At 47.3% G+C, this 24504-nt stretch overlaps 1 protein-coding gene across 1 annotated transcript in view; it reads left to right on the plus strand.

Moving 5' to 3' along the window:
* Positions 1 to 23880, plus strand: part of RBBP8NL (RBBP8 N-terminal like) — a 155812-nt gene extending 131932 nt beyond the window's left edge. Inside the window, exons 12-14 of the mRNA XM_086932847.1 lie at positions 17767 to 17828; positions 18815 to 18944; positions 21510 to 23880. Coding sequence (XP_086788973.1) covers positions 17767 to 17828; positions 18815 to 18944; positions 21510 to 21625 — 308 coding nt within the window. The 3' untranslated portion in view covers positions 21626 to 23880. The remainder of the gene's footprint in view (positions 1 to 17766; positions 17829 to 18814; positions 18945 to 21509) is intronic.
* Positions 23881 to 24504: the final 624 nt, after the last annotated feature.

Here is a 24504-nt window from a genome sequence, read left to right on the forward strand (position 1 = left end):
GGGTTTTTTGCGTGTTCACGGGGCTTTGTGCGTCTTCGCGAGCCGCTTGCATAGCGAAGTTACCCATGCAGTCGTTTATGGGAGAGGGAGATAGATAGATAGATAGATAGATAGATAGATAGATAGATAGATAGATAGATAGATAGATAGATAGATAGATAGATAGATAGATAGATAGAAAGAGAGGGAAAGAGAGAGGGAGAGAGAGAACAAGAGAAAGAAAGAGAGGCCGGATCTCTGAAGGGCCAGATTCCTGAGTTGCCCCTACAGAACATACAGCTTTTTATTTTTAGCAAAATGCATATGAAAATTGTGCTGTAAAGGTCTCTTTTAGTTTAACCCCTCCTGACAACTCAAAATGGGTGTATTTGCCATCCTCTCCCTTCTTCCTGTTTTTTATATCTGTAAGCGCTTCCTGATGAGGTTTAATTCCTTGGACAGGTGCCTCGTTGCCTACTTGTAACTATTCTCTGACCCTGCTTCAAGGGTCAGAGCAGGGTCAGAGAATAGTTGCAAGTAGGCAACGAGGCGCCAGGAAGCAATTAGCAGCAGGTGTCCAAGTTGAAGTTAATTTGTTTGTAACCCTTTTGTAAAAGGTTACAAAGAAATTAGGTTCAACTTTTGCACCTGCTGCTGTAACCCTTGCTTGGCTGAAAATTCGTCCCCGCTGATTCGCGATTTTTACCGCGATTTCGCGAGATTCGCGGATCGCGAAATCGCGGAAAATCCGCAAATTCGCCCGCGAAACGGATTTTACGCCCACCCTTAGTCTGCACATCTCAATCCCAAACTCTATACCTGCAAACTGCTTCAGTATCTAACTTGATTGCCCCGCCCTCCCATATATGTCATAAATAATGTCAATTATGCAATGACCCACATTTCATATGTATCCGAATTCCATGTATAGACGTGAGCTGGTAATACCAATATCAAATGCATATTAAACATGCATGTTCACACTCTCGATCTTAAAGCATGCAAATAAACACGATTCCAATGCCATAGTCCATCAAGTGCTTAAAAAGATATGCATAAAATCCACTTTTAGAGAAAGATGTTTGAATGTCTCTCATATGACCATTGATGTTTGTTCAATTATTTCTTGTAGTCCATGGGTGCAGCTCATCTAATAGGCAGTCCGTGAAATATTTCAAGTCAAGGGGGCAACAGAGTGCACACCGGTTTTTAGGTTGAGGCTACCGTCGTACTGCGAAGCAGTGGGTGGGCGGAACCGAGATTTTATGACTTCTACAGTGGGGCTTTAACCCGCCTCTCTCTTCCATTGGCTAGCTTCGTAAATGGAAGCTAGCCATTGGAAGAGATGTGCGTCACTCGGGGCTGGAGCAGATTCGTGGGCGTTTCTTGCTTTTTTAAGCCCCACCCCTTTTTGTTTGTCATTTGGAGGTGGGCGTTTACTTTTTTTTTTTTTTTACACAGGTGTTTTTCGTCATTGCTAATCTCGTCCCGGTCCCGCGTGGTTGTATCCTGCCCCCTCCCGCTGTCCGTCCCCCCTCCCGCTTTCCATGTCTTTGTTCCCGCCCCCCTCGCGCTGTCCGTGTCTCCGTTCCTGCCCCCCCTCCAGCTGTCCGTGTCTCCGTCGACTATCACGGCGCTAACGTAACTTTGTTAAGGACAAGCGTTTCTTCCAAGACTTTCAGCATCTGAGTTCCACAAACGTCGCTCCGGCTTTTTCTAGGTGTTTTATTGGTGTCTACAAACACTGTGTGATGCCCAGTGCCTGGCAGCCCAGGAGCACGTTAGTATAGACACCCGGGCTGCTTCGTCGTGTGTTTGTGCAGCCCCACTTCTGTAACCCTATTCGACGATAGTTTGCTGTCCTTCCACTCCTGTAACATCTCAGAGCCGGCTCCCGGAGTCACGCATTGTGCACTGTACGTGTTTCACGGGTATGTTCCTTGAGCTTCTAACACCCCTCACTTCCCCCATACAACACATTCATTCACGAGTCAAGCCTGCCCATGCCGTGGCCCTCACGTTATCCTACAGCAGTGCTCTGGAAAACATTTCATATCAAGCCCCCCTTACACACATGAATTCCATGTTCACGCATTGAATGCCCTGCGCTGTCCTCCGTCTGGGGATCTCAAGGCGAACCTTTCAACTTCAAAGGACCGGACGCCCCACTCAAGACGCAAACAATGCTCACGGTAAGGCCTCGGGAACTAGGCACAATTCCCCCTTTTTTGGGCATTTTTTTTTTCTTTAAAGCGCGAGCTCGAGCCGAAGGGGTCTGAGCACTTTACAGGAGCACTCGTTGCATTTCAGACGGACATATTGATATTTTTTAGGCTCGGAGAGATTAAGTAATTTGTTAATTTTAGAATGTGATGCTCCAGCTGAAGCTCCAACCCGGTCCCCCAGTGTCAAGGTTGGCTGCTCTGGCCATTACGCCACATCCCCTATTAACTTCAAGGTGCCAGAGTAATTTGAGATAAACAAAAGCCACCTAAAAGCCGAGCTAGGGCCTGCCACAGCTTAGCCTCACTGTTAAAAGAATAAGCTTCCCCCTTTCAGCCTCTGGAGCTCTGTGTGCGCTGCACTTGAGATTGAGTACAGGGTTGAAATCACTTTTGTCTTTCTTGTTCACCTGGTGTCAATGCCTGTCTCCCGTTGTCTGGAGGGGGCGGCTTCTACCGCCTTCTTCTATGTCTCCATTTTGGTTTTCATTCTCACCATTTCGTCATCAGCAGAGAGTGGAACCGGAGAACTGCAGCTTCGGCTTGAGGGGTTTCAGCCGGAGTCAAGCTTCACTCCATGACCGTGTCTATGTGTGGCTAGGAGGGAAGAATCCGCAGCTGACTAGACCCCATGGTCCCCGAGCTGAAGATCTCCATGAAGTCTTCTCCCGTCTCTTGGGAGAGGTTCAGTGAAATGCTGTCTGGAACCCCTGAGCTCTGTCAGATCTCCCAAGAGAGCTCTGTTGCTGACTGCTTTCATTGGTGTTGCTGTCGTGCTGCAGACTCTGCTGCCTGCGAGTTCAGTTTCCTGCTGTCTTTATCCAGAGGAGCAGATCATGATAAAGATGTGGAAGGGTACTTCTTGGCCTCTAATATTATCACAGAGTCTGGTGAAGGATCAGAGCTGAGCAACAGAGGTTCTTGTTCAGGAGCCCAGTATTTCTTCTGAAGCCTCGACATAACAGGCTTAATTATAGCCGGTGTGAAAAAAAGCTCCATTGCAGGCTCTAGCAGGCCAGGGACCAACGGAAGTAGAGGTCTGGAAGATGTAGGCACACAAGCCAGCATTTACCATTTACTTCTGCTGAGAAGGAGCGGACCGGCCCCTACCCCTCCCCCCTTCCTCCCAGGGTGAATGCGACCTTTCTGAAATACGCTTAATCAAGAATTGATGCGCCATGGACATGCGGCCGGCCCAGCGCTCCTGCGGCCACGTTTGATGCTTAATTCACCAATACTGCAGTCGGAGGCTGAACTTCCCTCTCCTCAGGCCGGCCGCCATGTTACTGGGGTTTCCCTTTGACCCGCTCCCTCCCTCCCGCTCTGTGTGTGCAGCTTTTTTTGTAGGTGGTTCTGTGTGTGTGTGGGTGGCTCTGTGTGTGTGTGTGTGTGGGTGGCTCTGTGTGTGCAGCTTTTTTTGTAGGTGGCTCTGTGTGTGTGTGGGTGGCTCTGTGTGTGTGTGTGTGGGTGGCTGTGTGTGTGTGTGTGTGGGTGGCTCTGTGTGTGTGTGGGGGGGGTGGTTCTGTGTGTGTATGTGGGTGGCTCTGTGTGTGGGTGGCTCTGTGTGTGTGTGGGTGGCTCTGTGTGTGTGTGTGGGTGGCTCTGTGTGTGGGTGTGGGTGGCTCTGTGTGTGTGTGTGGGTGGCTCTGCGTGTGTGTGTGGGTGGCTCTGTGTGAGGGTGGCTCTCTGTGTGTGTGGGTGGCTCTGTGTGTGTGTGGGTGGCTCTGTGTGTGGGTGGCTCTGTGTGTGTGTGTGGGTGGCTCTGTGTGTGTGTGTGGGTGGCTCTGTGTGTGTGTGTGGGTGGCTCTGTGTGTGGGTGTGGCTGGCTCTGTCTGTGTGTGTGGGTGGCTCTGTATGTGTGTGGGTGGCTCTGTGTGTGTGTGTGGGTGGCTCTGTATGTGTGTGGGTGGCTCTGTGTGGGTGGCTCTGTGTGTGTGTGGCTCTGTGTGTGTGTGGGTGGCTCTGTGTGTGGGTGCTCTGTGTGTGGGTGTGTGGGTGGCTCTGTGTGTGTGTAGGTGGCTCTGTGTGTGTGTGGGTGGCTCTGTCTGTGTGTGGGTGGCTCTGTGTGTGTGTGTGTGTGTGTGTGTGTGTGTGTGTGTGTGTGTGTGTGTGTGTGTGGGTGGGTGGCTCTGTGTCTGTGTGTGGGTGGCTCTGTGTCTGTGTGGGTGGCTCTGTCTGTGTGTGGGTGGCTCTGTCTGTGTGTGGGTGGCTCTGTCTGTGTGTGTGTGTGGGTGGCTCTGTGTGTATGTGGGTGGCTCTGTGTGTGTGTGGGTGGCTCTGTGTGTGTGTGGGTGGCTCTGTGTGTGTGTGTGTGGGTGGCTCTGTGTGTGTGTGGGTGGCTCTGTGTGTGTGTAGGTGGCTCTGTGTGTGTGTGTGTGGCTCTGTGTGGGGGTGGGGGTGGCTGTGTGTGTGTGGGTGGCTCTGTGTGTGGGTGGCTCTGTGTGTGTGTGTGGGTGGCTCTGTGTCTGAGTGTGGGTGGCTCTGTGTGTGGGTGGCTCTGTGTGTGTGTGGGTGGCTCTGTGTGTGGGTGGCTCTGTGTGTGTGTGGGTGGCTCTGTGTGTGTGGGTGGCTCTGTGTGTGGGTGGCTCTGTTTGTGTGTGTGTTTGGGTGGCTCTCTGTGTGTGGCTCTGTGTGGGTGCAAATGCAATAGGTCTGGCATTTGCGAGCGATTAGGCTATTGGCATTGTAAATGACTATGCCATTTATTTATGTTTTAGAAACAAAAACATAAATAAAAATAACAACATGAGCAATGCCAATACCTCTAACTTTAACAATGCCGAGACCATTGCATTGTAAATACTTGTTTCACTTGTTGTTCTGTTTATTCTCCTTTTTTTCCATTGATTTGTGTGCAAGCCCGTGCATGTGGTCTGCCCAAAGCCACGTATTTTATGAGATAGTACTTTTCAAACTGGATCCTGGTAGGCCCCAGTGACGGACGCACAGCTCCCTTGTTGCATATTCAAAATGCCACAAACTTTTTCTTCTCATTTTTCATCTCATCCTTGGCTTTTCATTATTCTTATCCTTTTGCCACATGAAAGATGCTTACATTTTCATTGTAACCTTCATGCTGCAAACATACTGATCCGGGCCTTATTTTGTAGCATGGATTGTATGTAAGTTGTTCTTAAGTGATTGATCTTTATTAACTCAATGCATTTCGGGCCTCTTTTTCCTGGCCCTTCGTCAGGGGTTCTCTATAAATTTAAAAGCCTTATGTTAGACTGTGCGTACGAAACCTCTAAAGCATGTGCAATGCAGCTCTCGATATTCAAAAGTTTATACACTTCTCCCCATAATCGACATCTTCCCGCGAATATCATAGCCAAACGCCATTACTAAGTAGATACTCAGGTCAGCCTCTCCCTTTCCCCCACTTGCTCAACTGCATTCATTTTTTACTTTAACCTCTTGAACCTACACCCTCCGATCTATAAATTTGTAAAAAACGAACCGTCTTCCTACTAATTGTCAACCTATAGCAAGTGATAATCTACACTGAATCACACCGTCGACATCAATCCTGGTCATCCCCTTTCCGACATTTTCACTGCCTCCGTAATGCTGAACTGAAAAGCCAAGGATGAAATGAAAAATGAGAAGAAAAAGTTTGTGGCATTTTGAATATGCAACAAGGGAGCTGTGCGTCCATCACTGGGGCCTACCAGGCTCCAGTATGAAAAGTACTATCTCATAAAATACGTGGCTATGGGCAGACCATGTGCACGGGCTTGCACACAAATCAATGGAAAACAAGCATTTACAATGCAACGGTTTCGCCTTCGGAAAAGTTTGAGCCATTGGCATTCTAAATGGCAAACTTTTTATTTATGTGTTGGTTTTGAAAACAGATAAATAAATGGCATTCTCATTTACAATGCCAATACACACACCCACACAAGAGCCCCCCACACACACACACACACAAGAGCCCCCCACACACACCACACAAGAGCCCCCCACACACACACACAAGAGCCCCCCCCACACACCACACAAGAGCCCCCCACACACACCACACAAGAGCCCCCCACACACACACGCAAGAGCCCCCCACACACACGCAAGAGCCCCCCACACACACGCAAGAGCCCCCCACACACACACGCAAGAGCCCCTCACACACATACGCAAGAGCCCCCACACACACGCAAGAGCCCCCCCCACACACACACGCAAAGAGCCCCACACACGCGCAAAGAGCCCCACACACGCGCAAAGAGCCCCAAACACACGCAAAGAGCCCCACACACACGCAAAGAGCCCCACACACACGCAAAGAGCCACACACACACGCAAAGAGCCCCACACACATGCAAAGAGCCCCACAATTAAGAGTGGAACTACGGATAGATAGATTTTTTTTTTTTTTTAAACGAGATAGAAAATTACTTTCATATGTAAACCTAAGGAGGCATGCAAGACTACTCCCCGGTGACCTACGGTTATACTAACGCCCTGTATATAGAGTCTAAGAAAGGCTAACAAATCAAAGAAGCTGTCTGAAGGAGAACATTTTTTAAAGAAGCAATAAAGCTAAGGATAGAAACATGGTAAATGTTGACTCCATGGCAGGCATGTGGTATTGAAAATAGGTAGGGCAAAGTGTAAAATAATTTGACATGACAAACATTATCTGCCCTAAATTTATCATACGTAATAAAAAGTAAATCATTAAATACCTGAAGGAAAAACTACACCAGTGTAAAAAAAAATATTTAGATAACAGAAAGCAAGGTTCCAAGTAAACCATCACTAAATGGGTGAACCTATGTGGCACAAATCAAATAAAATTGTTTCAGGAGCACCATTACATATCTCCTTGGCATCCCTTTTATGTACAACTCCCTTAAACATGTATCTACTCCATACATTTAATCACCTTATTATCTACTTAGACTCCTTTGAAACCTCAACCCTCCTGTCTGTTTATCGAAAGCAAAGGTTAAATGGAGGGCAAGGGAATCTACTTTCACTTGCTAGATAGACCTACATCTAATTTGACAAATAGCAGTAGCAAAACGTGGACATTATATTTTGTAGACTCTGGGGGGAGTTAATATCATTGAGGTCATACCAGAGAAAGATCTCCATGTTCAGCACAATTATTTTGGCATTATGGTACCCTCCCTCAAAGGTACTCATCTGCTCCTTGTGCCAGCTCCGATTCTCTTGATCTAACCACGAATGTTTGACAACCCAACTACCTTCACAAAGTAATCACAGCACCAGATAGGTCCTTCTCCTCAACTACTACCTAAGCATCCCTGACATACTTACTGTTATTTTCTTCAGCTTCGTTCTCTGTTCTCATCGGAGATGTTTTAAGGCTGCCTTTTTCTTTAGTCCCTTTAGCGGACTTTTACATAAGTCCATTGACTACCAAAGAATTCTCCACAGGACGGCCTTACTTATATATCCCTCTGTTCTTGCAACCGCTGTAAAATCTTTTCCACTCTTCAAGACCACCGAAATACCCAGGAGAGGAAGTGGGATGGGGCAGGACACAATGCACAGGAGCCAGTACATGTTTTGTAAAAGTTACCTTTTCTGTGGCGTATATTGTTTGTTTGTAAATGAAAGTACTTTTCATGACTAAAGTAAAGCGCTGGGTTGGACAATTGTGTTACCCCTGAGAGTCAGGTGCTGAAGGGGTCGTTACTGGCCCAGTTTGCAGATCCATAGTAGAAAGGACCCTAGGACATCCGAGGGAAACCTCTCCCAGCCTTCACCGCTGAGAACCAGTGGCCCCTGTGGCCCTATGACTGGTGTCTGACATACTGCATCAACTCGTGCCCTGAGGAGCGGTGGTCCCCGCTGCATCTTTTCTGTGCTTAGCCTTCTTCATCCCAGTCCAGCTGCTGGAACCGGCCCCGTGCGCTTTGCAGCTCCTCGAGCAGTGCTTCTGGCTCGACCCTGGCATGGCGAGTTTGAGAGCTCATGAGCATTGGTTTACGAATGGGAAGTGTGCAGAGTCGGAGTCCGTGCTCCTGGGATCTTCCAGCACCAGTGAGTGCGTACCCCGTGAAAGCCGCGGCTTCAGAAACACGAGGCTCGGCAGGTAAACCCAGCGATCCGCCCTGGCTCAGCACCTTGAACGAGTCGCAGTGGGCTGAGATGTGTACGGTGCTCTCTTACCTACCACTGACTGCTTCCAGAGCGCCGTTGGTTGTCATTGCCCATGCCCCACTCCTTGTTACACCGTTTATAGCGCGTATTTAAAATGCTGGGCCCTATTGCTGGGTAGAGGAAGCAGGACATTCTGCTTGCCTCGGTTCGTCGCCATTCCCGGAAAGAAATTCCTTTTGTGCGTTTCTGTGAGCCCTTCTGTTTAGGCCATACAGCACTGGCCTGTGTGTGTTTACTCTTTTCCCTGCGAGTGTTAGAGCCAGCCAGGCTCTGTGTGTTCTCGGGCGTTGCACATACCTGCCCCGACTCCTTGTGATGATCTGTGTGCGTCGGTGTGTTCGTGCGGGGCAGTGTGCTGCTGCGCCCTGCCCTCGCTGGCAGCGGCCTCTTCGGGAACTCGAACACCCCCGCCCCCCCCCGTCTCCGCCGCCGTCTAGCAGTGCCGGGGCTCAGCTGGCAGCGCCCACGCGGTTGTGAATGAGATTTGTACCAGCAATAAAGCGCCAAGAGGCGGCTGATGAAACTCGTGTTCAGTGCCCCCCGCGGCCCCTGCGCGCCTTTCCTCTGCCTGGTGATAGCCGGGTCAGGGGCCCGCCGGTTCGGAAGTAGGCCACGCTGCCCGCTGTGACTGTAGCGCTTGCTGGCGCGGCGAGGCGCTGCCGAGTGCGCAGTACAAGTCCCTCCTGCATGCCGGGCGGACACAGAGCTAAGCAGGTTAGCGCAGTGTACACTTGCTCCACCGCAGCTCTGGGTCCGGGTTGTATGTGCACTCTCTCCGTCTGTCCCCAGGGGAGTTGTCTGTCTGTGTACAACTTTTCAGAGTTTATCGTAATCGTTGTACGGATACGATCTGTCCCACCCTTCTGTCCCATTTCAGCATGTTTTTAGCTCGTGTCTGCAGATGGGTTTATCTGTCCAAGACCTGCTGTGGACCGTACCCATTATTTACAGGGGGCCTGGGTGAGCCTGTTGCTTCTATCCCCTGGATTTCTTGTCACTCTTGCTTGGATCTTGATCAATGACTTTCTGTTGGTATTAAATGTCGGATCATGCATACATCGTTTCATGCAGCAGGCTGCTGGTAATCATGCATACTACATTCAGAGGTGTTCGCAAAAAAACTATTTCCTTCATCCCTGTTCCCTGCATCAGCCTCCGCAGCAACTCCATAGAAGCGACCAGAGTAACAGATACACATCACCACTTAGTCTCGAGGGTACCACCCTTCATCAGCTGAAGATGTTTGCACCCATGTAGGAAGCAGGGAGGGTCAGTATCATCAGGTGCAACACGAGCTTCTAGTCGGGCGAACATGGTGTATCGAAGTCCGCCTTGTCTACCGTTCAGTAGCGTGGAAGTGAGATGAAGGCTACTTCGTAAAATGTGTGTAATTAAAAATCAAGAGGTATTTTATGATTAAGCAAGACCAACACTGCTAACATTGAACCAGTCACAGCAGAGTTGTAGCATTTCAAAGTACCAGCTCGTTCCATGGTAGCTCCTCCATTATGCATGGACTCAGTGACCTTCCTGTGCAGTGCTCAACAGTGGTCATTGGAGGCACTCACGGCGCTCCCTCGGCGAGGTCGGGTCGGTCTTCCCCGGCTTCGTCACTCCCACGCAGCTTCCTACCAAGCAGGGCGCCGAGGACCAATCCGGTCGCGGCGTTCACGCCAAGCCTCCACACACGCCCGGGAGTCAGCCAATGACAGCGCGGCTCCCGGGACCAGCCCCTGGATGATGCTGAGCCGGCAGCCAATCAGTGCGCGGCCTCGGCGATGACGCGGCGGCGCTGGGCCAATCCCAGCGCGGCGTTACTGGAGGGGCTCGTCTTGCTGGGCCAATAGGAGCGCGGCGGCTTCGATCTTTGCTGCTGCAGCTCCTGGTCACGAACGGCCGCTTTGGAGGGTGTTTCTGGCCCCGGGCCGCGACGGTGATTTGGGGGCAATAGATTTTCGGGGCCCCAGGTCGCGGTTAGACCGTTTCTAACCAGCAGATCAACAGGGGGGATCCTGGGCGCAGGGAAACACCGCGGGCCTCGTTTCACCCCTGAATCTGTGCCAGCAGCAAGCACGGGCCGGCCGGACCAGACACGGGGGCGTTCCCGGCGTCGCGTGACGTCGGCAAAAGCCAAAGAATCTCGGGAACGCCCCCGTGTCTGGTCCGGCTTTGACGGACGCCTCTCTGTTCCAATGGCTAGCCTCCATTTATGGAGCTAGCCAATGAAGCAGAGAGGCGTCTTCAAGTCACCCATACTAGAAACTACAGATTTCGCTGGAGGAGGAGCCTAATGGCTCCGCCCCCCAGCGAAACCTAACAAGCATTTACAATGCAATGGTTTCGCCTTTGTTAAAGTTAGAGCTATTGGCATTGCTCTTGACATTATTTTTATTTATGTATTTTTTAACATAAATAAATGGCATTGTCATTTACAATGCCACTAGCTTTATCTCTCGCAAATGACACACAGAGCCCCCCCCACACACACAGCCACACAAAGCTCCCCACACACACAGCCGCACAAAGCTCCCCACACACACAGCCGCACAAAGCTCCCCACACACACAGCCACACAAAGCTCCCCACACACACAGCCACACAAAGCTCCCCACACACACAGCCACACAAACCTCCCCACACACACAGCCACACAGAGCCCTCCACACACACCCACATGGCACAAGCAGGCAACAGGGGCACACTGAGGCACAAGCAGGCAACAGGGGCACACGGACGCACAAGCAGGCAACAGGGGCACACTGAGGCACAAGCAGGCAACAGGGGCACACGGAGGCACAAGCACATCTGTCACTTGTGAGGAAATAAATGGCTCTCCGTGTGGCCAATGGGCTGGCAGTGACTCAGGAGGTCAGCCAACCATGGCAGCCCACCAGCACCTGCCGCCATTTACGCGACACCCCGGCCAGCACGCACAAAGCCAGGCCGCACTCTCTGAGCCCGGATCACCAAGGGGTGACCTAAGGCACACAAAACATCCCCCCCAAGGAAGGTTGGCATTTGGAACCCTCCACCCAGCCTTTGTTACAGCGTGGCCCTACACCAATGTCTGCCAAAAAACACCTGCATTACCATAATGTCTGTGCGGGTTCAATGTGCTAAATTACATTAACGCATCTCTCTCCTGCATACATACACAGAACCGTCTGCTTCAGAAACGTGTTTCTAAAACTCCCGTCAAAGTTTTATCTCTCTACTTTGGTTTCCAGTTGATTTTCCCATACTACAAACGGGCTGCGTTAAACCTCTTTACTTCAGGTGTGTATCTTGTGTACAATATGTGATCTCTTTACTCGCTCTCTGATTAACCTGTAGCAGTTAGAATCAAGGAAAGGCGAACTCCCCGTTTCATCCTTCCGAGGTCGATACCCCAACCATCATGCAAACGGGTGATAGTAACACCTGTTATGTACAGCGCCTATTGGTGGCAAAAAGTGCAACATTAAGCGCTGTAAATAATATTTCATGCTGGCTCCTACTCAGCCCCCAGGTGCCTTCCGTCAACCTCAAAAATTGAGCCCCATCAGGACCACGGATCACCTCTTTCCTAAAGATGCTTTGCACAGCTGTGCACAGGAAGGCTCAAACAACAGGCAGAATTTTTGGCTGTCTTCCTTGGAGGAGTCTTCTTTGGGGAACAGAGTAAATAAAAGACCATGGCGGGGATATTAACCTTGTCTTAAAACATAAAAAATTAGCCTGGTCTTAAAACATAGCCCGAGTCCAGTGCCCCTGGTGGGCACAGGATAGAGGCAGCCTGAGAGGAGACCACAGCAGAATTAACAAGCGTGTCATGCCTTGTAGAAACCATTACAAAGGATGGTTCGATATACACTGATGCACTGTGTAACAAGTGCACTTTGCACAAAACTCAATTAAATGAATGACATTCCTATGGAATGGTTTCACATGGTCATGCTAAAGTTTTCTGCCGAGTCATCCAAAGACCTTCCTCCTTCCAGTGTCCTCCCTGACACTCCTGTCGAACTGCCAAGATTCTGCTCCCCTTACCTACCTTGCACCAAACAGAGCAGCAATCTGCAAAACCAGATCGCTCAAGGTCCCTTCTGCCTCGTGTAAGTGGTTCATTTTAACTAAGTTATTTTATTTGTATTCTGGGTCTTGTAACTGATTTTCTCATTATAAGCCCGAGAATGCAAAGAACAAGACTGGACTGGATGAAAGAGAAATAGAATGAGCATCTCAAACAAAGACCTGGAGGGTCTCACCCCTGCCCCAGTTCATCCCTGTAAAACCAGTCACCCTGAGCTCCCCTGCAGAGTGGGCCTCCACGCTGCGCATTCGCACACCAACTCTCCACACCTAAGACGTAGGCGTAGCAGCCCTCACCGAGACCAGCCACACACCTTGTTCTACCCACTCTAAGCATCCACGCACCAAATCTAAAATCCGAGAATCACTCCTGGGAAGCAATCAAATTTTGAGCACACCAAAATGACCCAGCCAAAGTTTTAACCCAGAATATACACCAGAACTGATCAAATAAGAAACTTTACAATGCAATGTTAAATCCCAGAATAAATACGCATGCCTTCCATGGGCACAACAAAGTCTACAATTAGGACGAATATGCAGTCCTTACTATCATGGCTGGGTGACTGGGGTAATATTAAACAAACGCTGCACCCAGATCTGTTCGCTCCGAAGCGAACAGCGTTTCTTCCATGAAAGCAGCATTGCATGTTACTCAGAAAAAAAATTACAGCAGATTTAGGAAAGAATGACAGCAGTTTCGGGCTTACATTAAGTTGTGTACTTCCTGTTGCAAAAGGAAAGATTGCTAGAGCAGATGGTAATTAAAGAGGGTTGTGCTGCAGTTTAAAGGCGTGTGTCTGGGTTATTGTACTACAACATCACTACAAGCAGGGAGCTGTCACACTGTGGCGTCACATTGTTGCTGTAGCTAGTTGGACGGTCAAGGGCATCACATTTGAAACGAAACATACACCACATATACAAAGAGGCATGCAGACAGAAGTGCACACAGGACAGGTGCACCGACACCTGCACACAAAGAGCAATCCAGACACACTCACAAACAGACGCTGCCCCAAACATATACACGCGCACGGGACACCCGGACGAACCACACCGACTCGCCCTCGAAGAATACACAGACTCACGCTGTCACACACAAACACACCGACATAAAATGCACCGAAAATAAGGTAAGTGGCATACAGACACCGCAATACCCAATCCCACACACAAAAAGCCCTCACTCGCACTCAGTTGAATACAGAGTCACACACTCTCCGACTGATACAGATACCCCTCTGCACACAGTCACGCAAACAGGTGCATACACCGACTTAAAAATACACGTAAACTCAGGGGCATGGCACACAGAGACCGGAACACGCGAACTCACACACTAAAAACCAACATGTGGACACAGCCAATACTCAGGCACATACACGCCGGCAAACACACAAAGACACAAATACCCCTGTGCACACCAGCACTCACAGTTACACAAACATGCCACAAATGTGCGTTCTCTACCTAACGTCGTGCAGTGAATCTCTGCCGCGTACATAGCTTCGGGTGCCCTTCGCTGCACCTGCAGACACCCTGCCGCTGCGCATGCTCAAACACTAAAAGGCGCGCTCCACGGCACAGCAGCCTGGCACACTTGTGGTCACTTATAATTCGGCGCTTAGAAGCACAAGAACCCACTGCAGTGGCCTGTAAAGCACTACGGGGCACATGTAATTCACATTATATTCCAACATAGATAAGTAGTACCTCAGAATGAACAGAGAGGAGGATGAGATGTAGAGGGGTAGGTGGATGCAGGGAAGCATGGATGTAGAGGAGGATAAGAGGTAAAAGGGTAGGTGGATGGAGGGAAGCATGGACGGAGAGGATGATAAGAGGTGAGGGGGGTAGGTGGATGGAGAGAAGGATGGATCGACGGACAAGGGACAAATGGAAAGAGTTTAGATTGAAGGGGTGGATGAGAGAAGGGTGGACAGAGGGACAGACACAGATGAGTGGGTGGATGGAGCTAGGGATGGCTGGGTGGGAGGAGAGAGGGACAGATGTATCAATGGACGTACCTCCTGTTCGCGTACCTGTGTCAAGTGCTGCTCATTGTGACGCGTCTCTGACTCGCGCTGTGGTAGCCTTTGAGGTTCACTGTGACGTGTGTCAGACTCGGGCTGTGGCTGTCGTTGATCATTGTGACGTGTCTCGGAGTCAAGGTTAGGCCGTGGTTGTTCGCTGTGACGTGATTCTGTCTCTCGCTGCGGGGTTAACGTCACACAGGGCTCATGCTGCACTTGAACAGACGAGTCTCTCAGACAACCCACGCACAGCACAAGCAGGGCACAGGCATACACAACACTTACAGGGCCACACGACTCTCAAACACACAGACAGTGCAACACTCGCAGAACATAGACAGACACCACAAAAAACAGCACACCCCACAGAACCACATACAGGACCATCAATATATTACACCACCTGGTGACACGTAGGAAACAGGACATAGACAAAAAACAGCACAAAACACACACAGACAACCCATCCGATTTAGAGGTAGCATATACAGACACAACACAACGAGATGCACACTAGACACACAAATCAGCAACATGATGCAGACCCCTGGTAGCACTCTTACCTGGCATGGCCGGCCGGCTAGCTGTGCTGGGTGGGCATGATCTTGAGCCCGTTAGCGCTGGGTCGGTTAGCGCTCGATAGTCAAGTGCTCTTCGGCCATCCTGGGTACCTGGTGTGGCCATGATCCAATAGGAATGGTTTAAAACAGTTTCAATTCCCTGCCTTTAAATGTCCTGACAAAAGTACCTGAGTGGCCAATATTCTTGCCCATAATTTTAAAAAAAATTAACAAAGAATGTTTTTACATATAATTGAATTTAAGGTGGTCTCAGTTTATTAAAGTGAAGCGATTTGCCTAGGATCACACAACGCGGTCAAGTGTTAAAGTGGGGATTTCAAATGCGTTTCGGGTTACACTGTTTTTCAGCGACTAGATTCATTTCTCTTCCATCCCATATTGTGAAAGGACATTGCTTGGAGTTCATATTTCATGTCCTTCATTTGTGCATTATGTTTACTCAGTTTAAGTACTGCATTTGTATTCAGTCAGAGCCCATCGATGCATAACATGTGAAACCTTCCTTGGACGTTAAGGCATGAACTACACGTATGTTAATAAGACTGCCGAACTCCGACCTAAGCAGTATGGGGTGAGCGGATCAGCACCCCAATCAGCGGCAATTGCAATCAGTAGGACAGCCATAAATTATGCATTGAAGCTCAGCTCTGCTGCAGACAAAATGTTTTATAGATGTTATGCGCTTAACTTTATACGTCTAGTACTTTTGATATTAAAACTGTAATCCCTTCCGGCTGCCTAAAATAGAAAAGTGGAAATGTAGCGCCTGGGTGGGCCCGGTTTTGGCTCGCCCCATTTGTAGTCCAGCTAGTGCTTGCCACAAACTAGTGACGCATCAAGGAGGTGGACGAGCCGACATATGAACCAGGAGAGCCGTGGAGTCATGCGTGATGCACACAACGGCTTCGTCAAAAAGGATTTGCTCAGGGTCAAACATTGGTAAACGAAGGAAGCCGGGATTAATCTCGGATTTTGCAATTTCACGAGTCCAGCTAGTGCTTGCCACAAACTAGTGACGCATCAAGGAGGTGGACGAGCCGACATATGAACCAGGAGAGCCGTGGAGTCATGCGTGATGCACACAACGGCTTCGTCAAAAAGGATTTGCTCAGGGTCAAACATTGGTAAACGAAGGAAGCCGGGATTAATCTCGGATTTTGCAATTTCACGCTGCAATTCAACCAACTGCCATTTATAGCGTGGTTTCAAGTCAGTGGACTTCCGGGCCTGCGGTGGGGACAGAGAGCGGGCGGCCGGTGCTCTGCGTGGCTGGGCGGGGGAAGGGGCGGGAACGGGGACGGGAGCAAGCAGCGACAGGCTGGGCAGCCCAGACAGAGCGGCAGGTTGGAGAGGCACTTCTCCGCTCTCCCCGCGGGCGCCGCCATAGTGCTTACCGTCTTCCTCTCCTTCTTCCCCGGGCTGCGGGGGGCGGGCACTTCCGGCCGGCCGCGCTAGGATTGGCCGGCCGGCCAGTCACGGGGCAATGCAATCGGGGAGGAGGAGACTGGAGGCCGGCGACGGAGGAGAAGAGACGCAGTAGTGCCGGCAATGCCGGACCAGACACGGGGGCGTTCCCGGCGTCCCGTGACGTCGGCAAAAGCCAAAGAATGTCGGGAACGCCCCCGTGTCTGGTCCGGCATTGACGGACAGGCCCCTCGTCCAATGGCAAGGCTCCGTTTACGGAGCCAGCCAATCAAGGACGAGGGCCGAACAAAGCCACCCTACAGTTCTCAACAGGATTTCGCCTGCGCCGAAAAGATGCGCAGAGCGCATCTTCAGCGAGGCGAAACCTAAAAAGGAGAATAAACAGAACAAGTGAAAAAAACGGTGTGCACTCTGTCTCCCCCCTTGACTTGATACATTTTCATTTACTCATTCTCATAAATTTTTATCCCTGTAGTAGTAAAGTGACTAACCCTTGGCCCAGGTAAGTACACATAGATGTAGCTAGGAGGGAGACATGATAGTGTAATGCGACACCTACCTTTTCTTTTTGGTCTCTATCTGACAAACTACTGACTGCTACGGGGCACATGGACATCCACATGAGTGTTTAACCAAGTACTAGGTACAGAGTCCTATGATGGCGCGTGCTGCACTCCATGGGTGATGGCTTCAAGCCTCTTTCAATAGATGCAACTTGGGCTATGGTAAAACACTCCCCTGGCAAGGATTGTACTGTAATTTGTGGTCTTCATGTTCCTCTTTTGTGTTGACAAATAGCAGTTCAATTTTTGAACAGTTTTGTTTTTCATATTTGTGGTGATTAAAACAAAGCTGCATTCCACGATGAGGCAATGTCAACCAGGGTCCAAGCTGATGATGTGTGAGAAGCAAATTATGATATCAATGGATGTTTTCAAATGGGAATTTGAGCAATTCATTGAAATTTGATTCTTAAAAAGATTTTGGATCGTTTTGAAACTGTCAGACTTTATGTTGATCCTTTAATTTTCTAGTGATTGAAGAGAGTTACTTAAGTTATATTGCTATAAACCCATGAATCTGGTGTAAGTTGCAGCATCCTCGACAGGATCAGCAAAGCTACATGTATTCCTTTCAACATCTTCTGCCACACAGCTCCGCATGCGCTCACACACTGACATGTACGCACGCAGTATTAGCATGCACTTGCACATTCATACACAAACACGTTCTCTATTGCTTGCACATGCACTGACATGCGTGTTGTTGAGTGATATTAACATATCATAATCGCAGGTTCTTCTTTTGTCTTCACAGATGAAGAAAATGGAGATTTTCCAAAAAGGGAGTCCGATGAGTCAGAGTCTTCCGACAATGAGGTCAGGTATAATTTCTTCACTTTGTTGAAAATATGAGCCCCAATCCGAGCCCCCTCAAACCCATGAAGGTTGATCCCAAGCTTCTGATAGGCACCTTGTTCCAGACATGGATACTGCCTTCCCTTAAGAGGCTACGATGCAGACCTGATGACCTAAACTCACAGAGAACACCTCTTGTAGTTGGATTTCACCATTTTTCAGGTTACCAGGAGATGTTTCACAGCCATCTCCTTTCTTATTGACCACTAAGAGATCCCTATTTGAGCTTCGATTCTCCAGAAGGTTCAACGCTTGCTTCGTTGGCAGCCATCTTTGATCTCATTCCAGTTATAGGAGATGGAGACTTCCTTCTCTTCATGGGACACCATCTGTGGGTGGATGGCCCTGTTTTCATAAGTTGTTGCATTCTCTAATTTCAGGGTTAAAGCCAATAGAGTTCATGAGCCGTGACTGACAATTCCAAGCCCGACGTGCCTAACAGAGGCAAGAGCCTATTGCTACATCACCTATGTGCCATAGGCCTGTTCACCTTGATTGATTGGCTTAGATCCCTCAGTCCAGCTCGGGCACTAATCCCCAATCAATTTAGTTCCCAAACTTAATTGTGAGTTGTGTGGCAGGATTCTTGTGGATGAATAGCGCAGCATTTCTGTTTGTGCAACTTGAAACAAGGGAGAAGTAGCGCGGTGTCCATGTTATTCCCCATTCCGCGGTCTGAGTCTTAGAATGGTGTAATAATTGTTTACATCCTAATTATCAGTGCTCCTAGTATTGAATACTGTGGGTGTGCAGTTACTGTACCAAGTTTGCATCAGAGTTAGAGGAACAAGTCTTTGTTGTACGCAATCACAATGTGTGAGCTGAGATGTGTGCAACTTGTACATCAGATCAAGTTTTTGTTAAAAAAAAAAAGTAAAGGACTCTCATTGTTGAGCACATTTTCTTTAACCCTGTGATGGCTTCTCATGACTTTGCCTTCTTTACAGATGAACAGTCAGTACAGCACTGAAAGTAACTCTCAACCCCAAGCTGAAGAAGGGAAGTACTTCTGCGTGAAGGACAAGGTGCAGGGGACAGCGAAGAAACGGAAAAGAGGGCATGACCCCTGGACAAGAGGTAAGTAGCTGTGGACTTCCATATACCACCGTAGGAAGAGGGCGACTGTCCGCACCTCACCACACACCATTCTGCCATCATTGGCTTGCATCCTCTCACCCTCAGCTGCTCAGGCAGAAGCATGGAGTGTAAAGATAGCGCCATGAGGGCCCTTACAATTTACTAGTGCTAATTTCTTTACTGTGCCTGCGAGGGAAGGATGTGTCAGTTCCTATGGAATAGGCGGCAGTGAAAACACCTCGCCTTTGACACCTTCTCCATGTAGTAGGATAAAGTTGGAAACATCTGCTTAGAATCTTTTTTTTAGCTTAAAAACATTTCATGAGAAAGCATTTACTTTGAAAAAAGTTTGGAAATTGGGCTTAGACCATCAGGAAAAGTCACTGTTGTCACATATTGGCTGCAGCACCCAAAGAGGCTAGGATTGGAGGTAGAACTCTAAATTTGCCCAGTTGAGATCTGGTAAATCAAGGCAATGGCCACAGTCAAAGTTACAGCCAAGTTAGTGAAAGAAAAAGCAGCATTACCATCCTCTTTTTTTAAACATATTCTTTGACTAGGATACTACTGGTAACTAGGTGGTGCCGAAACATGTCTACTGACTGAGTTATTGGAGATTTATTTGGCTCCTTGCAGTTAGAAATATCTCAGAGAGCAGCAGCTATGGAGTATCTGATCACATAAAAAACAGGGACTGCAAAGGTAATACCAGTGCAAACCAAGATCTTCTTACACAGAGGATAGGTACACATTGAGCAGCAACAATTAAAACTTGACTGACATCTAGAACAAATATACCATCAGTAGCATCTGTGCAAGCTTCACTGACATCTAGAAAAGTTACAACATGGCCAACAGTGTTTGTCAATTGGAGCAATGTCACTGCAATTGACCATTATGGAGGCCTTGAAGGTCCCATTGAGGGTGGTTGCACCCATCTTGAAGGGGTGGGGGTATCCTGCGAGTAGCACAGAGTGGCAGTTGAACAGCAACTTTATGCTTTCGTGCTGAGTTCACATGCAGTAACCTACAGCGTTCTCCTTGGTAAGGGGCCACTGTAACCCCTGGGGAATAACAAACCATATAAATGATGCAGAAAGATTCATGAGCAGCAACAAATTATCTTCAAACTTACAATCTATTGCAACTTCTATCTCTCAGTAAGCTTGCAACTACTTGTTTTAATTCACGGGTATCCAAGGCACAGATGTGTCATAGAGTTATACCACTCGTTAACACACTTTTGGGCATAAACAAGTAAGCAGGGAGGGAAACATTACTAAGAAAAATAAATAATGTAAGGAGCTTAAAGAACTAGGCACAGCATTCTATCATCTTTTGGTAAGGTAGCCCTGAACGTTATCCCAACCAAAAGAACATGTACAAATGCACTAATATAAAAAAAAAGACAAGCATCTCAAAGGAAGGCAGCTAGTTAGCGCTACATTAAGGTAAAGATCAGCCATTCAAACTGTAAAGTGGGGTGGTATAGCTCCTACTCGCCCTAAACATCTTCTAGAAAAACAACATTAAAAAAAATATATTGTACTATAAAGCAATGCAGCAGTCATGACAGTGAACACAGTTGCACAATCTGAGAAATGATGAAATTGAAAGCAATGACCGCGTGAGGATTACATTTGTCCAAGTCTATGTTGCCCTGAAGTGGCTGGTTCAATAACTCTGTAGCCGAAACACATCAACCCGACCATGAGGCACTTCATGTGATGAAATTAATTAACAAAAGCTTCTGCCAGATATACAAAACTGGTCATTCTGCAGAAAATAAACTTCCAACCATAGGCATATTTTTAATACTTATAAAGGATACAGTGTAGGGTTATTTTTAAGTGGTCAGGGACTCTCATATATTTTGTTTAAGCATATTTACAAAAAAAAATATTTTGTTTATGAAATCATTGTTAACTAATTCGTAATAAAAATATATAATGAGATTAGAATTCTGGATATCTGTTTTATACCATTGTAATGTACTCCAGATAATGAAAATAAGTAGTCATAACCATTCTGGTACACAGAGGATGTGATTACTTCAAAGTTCTCAAATTTAAAGATGATTATTGATTCTTATATTGGAAACTTTACATATTCATGTGACCCAGAGAGTTATGGCATGTGCTGGAGATGGTGCTTTTATGGTTATTAGTGCAACCATTTTTATGACCCAGCTACAGTCTTTGAGATGAAACCCCTATATTGTCAGTGGGCAGGCCTTGGATCTGGGATGCCAGCAGCTATCATTACAGAAAGGGGACTAAAAGAAGACATGATTGTAAGAGAGCAGGATTTAGAATGTGTCCATGTGCATAGGGTCAGAAATGTCTGTTGTGAAATCCCTCTCTATCTTTCTCAGCTTTAGCCATGTGGCTTGTTTTACTATGCAAAAGCTCTTTTCACCAGCTAAGGTGCTGGTCCACCAGGAAATCTGGTAACTCATCATCAGTAGGCTTTACCCCATGGCAGGGGCCTGGTAAATTAAGGTATATTCAGTACTTTATGCTCAAGCACTGACCTGTACCCTTCTTTCTTTCTTTCTTTCAAAAGCGCACCGGAGATTCACCAAAGGACGAAAGAAAAGCAAGAATCTACAGTCGCAGCCAGCAACGGAGGAGATAGACAACAGCACATCTTCTAACAATTATGTATTTGGAGGCACATAAGACTTCAAATCAGCGGGGGAACTTAGAACTGGAGTCTAACTCCACTCACCCATGCCAGCAGGCTAAACAGGGACAGGCACAACTCCTAGGACTGGAACCGGGGAGTCACACACATGGTTTGGAACCTGCTAGAAGCGGAACACCAAAACGGCTCCGGTTGACCAACTCGGTTCTCCTACTGCCATGGTCTGACACCTAAGTCAACCCATGGTAGGTGCAAGATAGATGGCGAACTGTACCAAGAGTCAAGTTTATCCCATAATGTACTGATCCACATGCTTCAAGGAAGAAGACCAGTATTTCTTTTCTTTTCGTCTATAACAAGCGTATCTCACCCAGGAAAGTACAAATATAGTGTGGATTGAGCCATCTGATACAAGTGCCTTAAATCCTGATATTATCTTTTGAAACGCTCTGCATCATCAGTATGTGTAGATAACACCCCACATCTGTGGCGCACGCTGCACAGTGAATAGGTGGTGTTATTGACAATACGTAGATGGAACCAGAGCGCATCATCCACAATACGTTTGTACTGTTATTCAGGCCGTCTGTTTCATGCGATTACCAAGGTGGGAGGGGTGCTTTGACTTCATTTGATGTTTGGCATGTTTGACAATGTAGCTTCCTACTGGGTGATCAAAAAAAGGATCCGTAAAGTTATAAAAATCCTTCTCCACGGGTGAAATGCACTATTGGCCCGAACACATTATCGAAGCTCGGAAGGTTACAGAAAATAAAAAATTATGTTGAATAAGGAGGACCTTATAGTCTTGAAACACAGGAAGGAATGTACTAAAATCTGCCCTGGAAGTGGCTATGATTTCACAGTTAGTTAACTGACCATGGTCAGAGGCAGTGGTAAATGGAGCACTTATAGACTGGGAGAAGAGCGCGGGTGGGGGACACAGGTGGCAGCACTGGGGCTGACATAATTTAACATATTTATTAATGATCTACAGAATGGAATAGAAATGTTAATAAACAATACCCTACCGAGTGCAAGGGAAATGCAAACATATCTAAAGAGATAGAAACTCGGCTTGGTTGGTGTAAATGGGTTGAGGTTCCTCTCAGAGGCATATAACCTCATACACCTTCGGGGTAACAAAGTGCAATTAAGTAGAAATGGGGCAGAATATAGTTGTACTGTAGAAACTATGAGAGGGATCCAAGTCTAAATAAAACAGCAAAACAAACCAGATCCAAGCAGTAGATAAAATTTAGTAACAAAAAAAGCATAAGCAATTCCATACTAGATTGGGATTGAAAAATGCAATTTCAAGACGAAACAGAAGGCAATGGTACCACTTGATGGTTGGGCTGCAATGTTAAATGTCATTTTCAGTTTTTGTCCGCCCAATATTTAAAAAAAACATGTGCCACTAATTTAGAGGGCTAGAAAGTTTAACCTATTGATAAAGACCTAACCATCTTTATCTGTACTTTAAGGACAGGAGTGAAAGTAGAACATGCAAACTTCAAAGGCAGTAATGCAGAAGAAGGAGAGACCCTATTTTATGCAAAAAACACTAACGCAAGAGATAACAGAAGAAGAAATTCAGGTTAGATACTAACATAACCTTTTAGTGCATGGGTTTTCTACCAACGGTTGGATACAATGTTCCTAGTGGACACTGTCTCATCTGAGGATTGGGCATGGTGGCCTATTTGTTCTCTTTTAGCTTCTCCATGCTCAAGTGAATGAACTGGTGAAGGTAAGGCAAAGCAGAGCTTAGATAGCCAGAGGTCTAAACCAGGCCTCTTTCCATACCATTTCTATTGTCAATGTCAGCTTCAGCACAGACCCAAACCAAATAAGTTCTTAACTAAGGGAAAAAGGAAATTCACTATCATGCTGGGATTCCAGGGAAAAACCTGGGTTCACATATAGTATGCAGGCCATGGTCTAAAGTCACCTCCATTCCTTTAGGTACAGAGGCAATGATGAGATTGGAAGGTTCTGCATACAGAGTAACCTGACCGGAGAAAATTATCTCTTGTTTTTTGAGAAAAGAAAGTTACTTTTACTTTTCACCAAAAAAAGCAGCAATTAAAAACTACCGCGTGTGGAAGGATTCTCATTCATTGGAGATTTAAAAAATCGCACATTCAAACCATCATAGCTAGCATCTGCTTAAAAAGTAGACCAAAATCTTTCAATGGTGCTCTTGCTAATTGTATATTACATGGATATGAAAAAAATAGAATATCAAAAAGATATTTGTCATAAATATAAATAAAGTGAAGGAAGGATTCATTTGTCCTGTCTTTGTTTAAATGTTTGTCTTCTTATCATTGTCATCCCTGTAAGTTTTAACTGTGTCTCTAGTCTCATTCAGGGTCATTTCAGCTAGAGGTTTAAATTTAGATGAATGCTTGCATGAAAAATACTTTGTTTGGCAGATTAATTAGGTCAAAGATTTCAAGTTGACCTCTTTTCTCATTATTATTCTGGTATCTCTGTAATTATAATTCGAAAGGCCAGAATGCAGGGCAAAGGACCAGAATACCAACCGCGGTCGGTAGTGGGTGTAACTGCAGGGCGGTGACGTGGGGAGGGGGAGGGGCAGGGTGGCGGGTAGTAATCTATGGATTACGGAGCTTTACAGTTAAGTAAACATATAAATAAATAAAAAGAATTTCGTTGCGCGCACTGCATCGCATTTGGGGATGCAGTGAACGCAACAAAATTAGTTTCATTTATTTATATGTTTACTTACCTGTAAAGCTCAGTAATCCATAGATTACTACCCCCCCCCACCCTGCCCCTCCCCCTCTCCACATCACCGCCCGGCAGGTACTCCCACTACTGACCGCGGCTGCAAAATACAAAGAAAATAAAGCTCTTGCACACAACATGGGACATCTTGAGATCT

Source organism: Lissotriton vulgaris, chromosome 7 (assembly GCF_964263255.1).
Source record: "Lissotriton vulgaris chromosome 7, aLisVul1.2, whole genome shotgun sequence".
Lineage (NCBI taxonomy): Eukaryota > Metazoa > Chordata > Amphibia > Caudata > Salamandridae > Lissotriton > Lissotriton vulgaris.